Consider the following 6,000-nt stretch of genomic DNA (forward strand, 5'->3'; position numbering starts at 1 on the left):
AATTTCTAATTCTGCTGGATAAATAGTGTTGATAACTATTTGTGTCAAGATTATTTATACTAATCATCTATAACTCTAAGTTAAGGTAAATCTGTGTAATTTAAAAAAAAAAAAAAAAAAATCTATTCTCATAATAGTAAAGATACAAATTTGCTATACAGGTAGAATAAGTAGCACCCAATGGAACTCCTATCACTTGTTTAAAAACCTAGTTATTGAAAAAATATATAATTATTGCAAATACAAAAACTTAATATATCTTTTATATTTTTGGAGCTACATTTTCTTTCTTCCAGTTCTATAAAAGGATAAATGAACTGTTCTATTAAAGAACTGAAAACAAAGATTAAATCTTTTAATGGAATTGTGTTGTACAGTGCAATGAAATTAAATGTTTCAATATTATTTATTTATTTATTTGTTCACAGTTGTTTAGATATTTTAAAATAGGTCAATTATATTTTTTTTATTATCCAAAAAGAATGCATTTTTTTATTATTTATACATTTTTAATTTTATCAACTAAAGTAAGTTTATTTAATAAAATAGTTGGTTGTTTAATTTTTTTTTTTTTTTTTTTTTTTTTATTATATGACTTTCTGGTCATGTCTAGCTAAGATTAAATAACCTGCATTAATGCAGTGCATTTGCACTGACATTATGTATCCAGTAATCTGACTGTCTTGGCTGTGTTTTACTGTACTTTTATTTTGTAAATATACAGTCACATTTAAATTATTATACATTACATATGTCTACAGATTATTACTATTTAGAAATAAGTTAAAACTTATTTTTCTTAAAATATAGAACAATAAAGAAATAAAGCAAACAATTATCTCTTTTTAGCTATGACCTTTGAACTTGGTTGCTGCTGGACCAAGGTTACCAAGCCTTTTAAAAATTTTGCATGTGAATAAAGCTTTTTTTTTTAGGTTTCATATTACATTTTAATAACTAAAAAAATCATAAATAACAATACTAACACCCCAGAATTTTCTTATAATTTATTAAGCTTAGTAACTAAGATGTATTAGGATTTTAAAAAGATATGAAACTTCGAGCACATTAAAGACAACCTACCTTCTTGAAATCTTGGTTCAAAGAACATGGTAACCTTTTCTCAGATTAAAATGGCTGAAAAAAAAACAACAACAACTGAGGATATTCTAAGCTGTTGATTGGTTATTCACATGATATAATGAATTAAAGTGTATATAAAAAACCATTTCCAAGAGGGAAATAGGTGAATAAGACCACTGCATTTGATTCAGTACATTAGCCATATTTCAGCAAAATAAAAGATATGAGGTTCTTATTTCACATTTTAGCTTGTTAATATTGGTAATCCAAGTTCCTAATTTATATATGACTTAGTATTTTGACATCAAAAATATTTATTTTCAAACAGTGCCCTATTCAAAATACCACGACTCACTAAAATCTATTTTGGAATGTTCTTTTAATATTTACTTTTAAATTGAGAAATTGACTCATACAAAAAGTTTTAATTATAATCTACAATTTGACATGGACTTTGACCTGTGATCCTTTGTGGAAGGGTTAACCTTACAAAGCTTTAATTTTCTTTAAATTAATCAATCCTTTTAGAAACTATTCAAATGGCATCTCACTGGTCCTCTCCTTGTTAAATGAAGTCACTGCCATGTCAATAAACAACAAGTGCTTCTACCACAGATATTGTTCAACAGTCTCTTCGTGGCTTTTATGGGTTTTTACATGCTACCATGCATCTCTATGCAATGCTCATTGCATTTAAACAAAATTAAGCTCAGAGACTTCTTCCACATTAGTTTGCCTTAAGCCTTTTTTGCTGCATGGAATGAAGAAAAACTAAAGTTTGACCATGTCAGACGAGGGTTGTTATATAAATGGAATTCAGTAAAAATGATTAAGGTCATGAATGGGTATCTCAGAAATCAGTGTTATGACCTTTTCTCTTTGATTTATATAAATAACACAGATGAATGAATTATTAATAAAAACAAAGTTTTGGGAGTTACTAACTGTGATAAGGGTGTTATTTCAAATGGATCTGGATTATTTGGTGTACTGGATGAATGAACTGCAGGTGACTTTTAATAATAAATGCAATTAACATGTGTGATATCACAATTTGAATCAGAAGTACAATGCTAATGAAAATAATAGTATTGTGGAAAAAAATAAATATTGGTATCCTTATGTTTCTTCAGTCCCTTAAGTCATCCAAACAATATGCTGATGCAAGTGGTAGGGCAAATAGAATTGTAAATTATATCTATAGAAATACTGAATAAAAGTGCAAAAAGATTACAATGTCATTGTGTAAGGCATTGGTTAAGCCACATTGGAGTACTGTATTCTATCTTGGGCTCACTACCTTAGAAAGGGCACTGAATTGTTAAAAAGAATTAAAAAAAATGCTGCTAGAATGATACCTGGATAGAAAGGTTGTCTTATGAGGAGAGATTAAGATGTGTGAAATTATTTACTCTTGAACAAAAAAAAGAGAAAGATCTGACTGAGGTATTTAATATTGTTAACAGAGTTGGTATACAGTGCTCATGCATCACCTTTCTTCCTGTTTTATGATGAGAATGATAAAACTAGGGGGGGGGAGATGTACCTATAAATTTTGGCAGGATAACAGTCATCTTCCATTAACACAGCTTTATTTCTCTAACAAGGTGATTGAGTTTTGGAACAGGTTGTCTTCAGCTGCAATTAATTTAAGAAAATGTAAGAAAAAGCCTGATAATTATTGAACGATAATGGCTAGATTCCAGTTTTTAGTGCTTAAACTTAGTAGCTGGCATGGTATAGATGAACTTTTAATGCTAATATTTACAACATTTCTTTCATATTAATAGTACTAAAACATTACATTTGTCTCAAATTATATTATGAAACATAAGAATTATAAATAAGTATATATGTCGATAAACAAGTAAGAAGTAGCAAGTTATTCTTAAAATTACGTAGTGTCATAAACAGTAAAAAAACACTAACAAAGTGAAAATTCAGATTATTTATTCTAACATCCTTAACATTGAGTTGTTATTGATAAGGAAAAGAGTGACCTTGATAAACTGCTAAAAGTGCCAACAGGCAATGATTCACATACACTAAGAAAAACTTTTAAAAATTAAAATGTTGTTAAAAGAAACCAGTTAAATTTGGTTCTGTTACAAAAACACTTAAACAAAATTAAAACTCACCTTTTTTTCTCTTTTTAAAATCTTAATTCATAATATTAAAACTTTCCACCACATGCATTTTGAAAAGAAAGTACATGTCATAAGTGAAATATGCATTTCCTTAGAACAGAAGTGAGAAAAAGAAAAAACTACTGTGACATTCATTGTCTAAATTCTGAATACCTTCTATTTTCATATATTTATTGTCAAGCAGTTCCTTTTCTTGCTGCAGTTCGTCAACGTCTTTAATTTCACGATGATTAAAATAAGCACTACATCTTTAAGTTTGAAAAATCTTATTCATAAATAAATATTTTAACTTTATCATACGAGTTTGATTTTAAATTTTTTATTATAAATCTAAAAAAGATTAAAAGTATACTTTAATGAAAAGGTATTCCAATTATTCTTTTAACTTAAATTTCAGAACAAAATAATTCTCCATACTTCCTAGATCAAATTCTTTAAAAAAAAGTTGATATTACAATGAAAAATTTAAATATTACAATTTACCTGAATCAAGTTTGGGTTATGTTTTTCAAGCCCAAAATTCATTACTACCTAATTTCAGTTAATAACATAACAAATGTAACAATAATATTATCGATAATAATAAGTATTACTTATTATTTCCTACTCAGTCTTTATACTGTTATTTCATTATTTAATTTCAAACTACAAAAAAATCATAATTACCACCTTCAACTACTGGTCTCGTAGTAAAATATCCTCTTCAGTAATCGGTTATACAATTAACTATAAGTTTATTTATACTTTGATGTACACCTATACTAAAGGTTTCTTTTTAAGAACCATATTCCAGTACAAGCAATGAAGATGATTAACACTTAAAACCTACTTGTAATATCACGTTATGCAACACAACTAACCTAACGTAAAACTTACCCCCAGGGAGACTATAAACTCTTTCGTCTAATCAGTATATCTAACGTAATAGAAAAACTGATGATTTTTCACAGAGTAATAAACACCTTTACACTACTCGGACGGTACATTTTTACTTCGAATTGTAATTTATAAGTACCTGTAACTTGTGTAAGTGTAGTATTAACCTTGAAGCTAAGGTCCCTTTTCCTCAAACTAATGAGGCGGACTAGTTTACTACAATTTACAAAAAGTATTTCTACTAAGTACTTGTATGATTTATCCGTAACTAACAATTGCTCTTTCTATTCAAATGAATAATTAATATTAAGACTTTTTAATCTAAAGCAATTTTCATCATAAATATCGTAATTATTTTATATATATATCTCTCTCTCGCTAGGAAGATATGCTACCTGAAAAAAGAAGCGCTATCTAACACCTTATATCTTCCTTCTTATAACATCAGTCACACGATGGTTCATGTTTCACGTTCCTCATCACGTTATAAGAGGACTATTTACCCCATTTTCACAATATCGTACGCTAATAAACTTGAGATGGTCGTTACAATAGCGTGTACATTATGCAAAACAAAAACATGCAAACATGAGTTATGTAATATGCGTATAAAGAGACTGAAAAATTAAAATAATTGCACAATATTATAATTTCATTACTATAAATTTATATATTTAAAATATATGCAATGCACGTTTTGCGTAAAAGTTGCATATAAACAGGAAATATATCAAATTGATCTTGTAGTAAAATATCCTCTTTAGTAATTGGAAATACAATTAACTATATTTATACTTGGATGTACACCTATACTAAAGGTTTTTTTTTTTAAGAACCATATTCTAGTACAAGTAGTGAAGAAGACGATGATTAACAACACTTTTAAATCCTTCTTCTTACTAAATGATTTCTTCGAAAGAAGGTTAATTAAGCGAGAAGATGCTTGAGGAGATGAAATAATGAAAAAGATATCTGACGTAAAGGTCGATCATGAAGATGAAACAACAAAGTTTAAATGAAGGCAAATGTAAAGCCATCACAAATGCCCTTGATGGTTGTCAGGATTTTTAATATCGGTTCAAAACAAGTCAAATGTATGTACAAAGTTATTTACACAATAGGATATAAGAGTTTAACCAAAACTCTAAATAAATACTTTTATGTTATCACAATATAATTTGTGATAAGTTCACTTAAGTTACCACGTGGGTTACCACAGTTGTAACCAGAGCTTTAAATAATTCTCTTTTACGCCAAAGTCAACACAGGCTGGTTCAGTTGCTTTAGAAGGCAATTAACAAGACAGTTTTTTTTATCCTATTTTTGTTATTATAATACAATTGTAAAACCCACATCAAGGCTAATCAGTCACACGCTGGTTAACTTCACGTTTTCTTTCACTAACTGTTTTCTGACTGAACTTTTCTTGAATTTACTTGTTTACGTATAGTTATATACACACACAAACATTTTCGAACTGAAGTCTAGAACTTTCTACAACACTCACTTAAAGCGATGAGAAATACACAAAAGATTTTAATAATATGACGCCCAATTTACTGCAACCGAACTATACTACTGATCTCACGGATTTACGTAACGAAATTTGTCCTAACTATGGCTTTCAAAATAATTATTTTTAACACTTATTATGATATTCAATAATCATTAAGTACTAAATCACTAAACAAATTAGATAATAACTCTTATATTAAACATTACTATGTATCCAGTGTTGGTGTCGTGAAACTTTTAATACAAGATATTTTGAGAATAAGAGAATTGAAGCAGTGTTATAGACATTGCTCACAAAAAGTGAAAGAGCTGTCTATGACCATTGATTTTTATGCTCCTAAAGTTTACAAATTTCTATATAATGTCTGAACGTTTTATG

General features: G+C 28.1%; 1 protein-coding gene across 18 annotated transcripts in view; it reads right to left on the reverse strand.

Moving 5' to 3' along the window:
- The window catches only part of LOC143257548 (1-acyl-sn-glycerol-3-phosphate acyltransferase gamma-like), a 54,362-nt gene extending 49,642 nt beyond the window's left edge, over positions 1 to 4,720 (reverse strand). For 3 of the 18 annotated variants that reach the window (XM_076516380.1, XM_076516381.1, XM_076516375.1), the window contains exon 1: positions 4,502 to 4,681. Coding sequence is in view for 4 of the 18 variants with exons in the window: in XM_076516370.1 (XP_076372485.1) it covers positions 1,084 to 1,111 (28 nt within the window). In the remaining 14 variants the exon portion in view is untranslated. Of the gene's footprint in view, positions 1 to 1,083; positions 1,138 to 3,896; positions 4,075 to 4,106 lie in introns of those variants that run through there. The other 15 variants (XM_076516379.1, XM_076516382.1, XM_076516376.1 and 12 more) reach the window with 13 other exon arrangements.
- Positions 4,721 to 6,000: the final 1,280 nt, after the last annotated feature.

This window comes from Tachypleus tridentatus, chromosome 7 (genome assembly GCF_004210375.1).
Source record: "Tachypleus tridentatus isolate NWPU-2018 chromosome 7, ASM421037v1, whole genome shotgun sequence".
Classification (NCBI taxonomy): domain Eukaryota; kingdom Metazoa; phylum Arthropoda; class Merostomata; order Xiphosura; family Limulidae; genus Tachypleus; species Tachypleus tridentatus.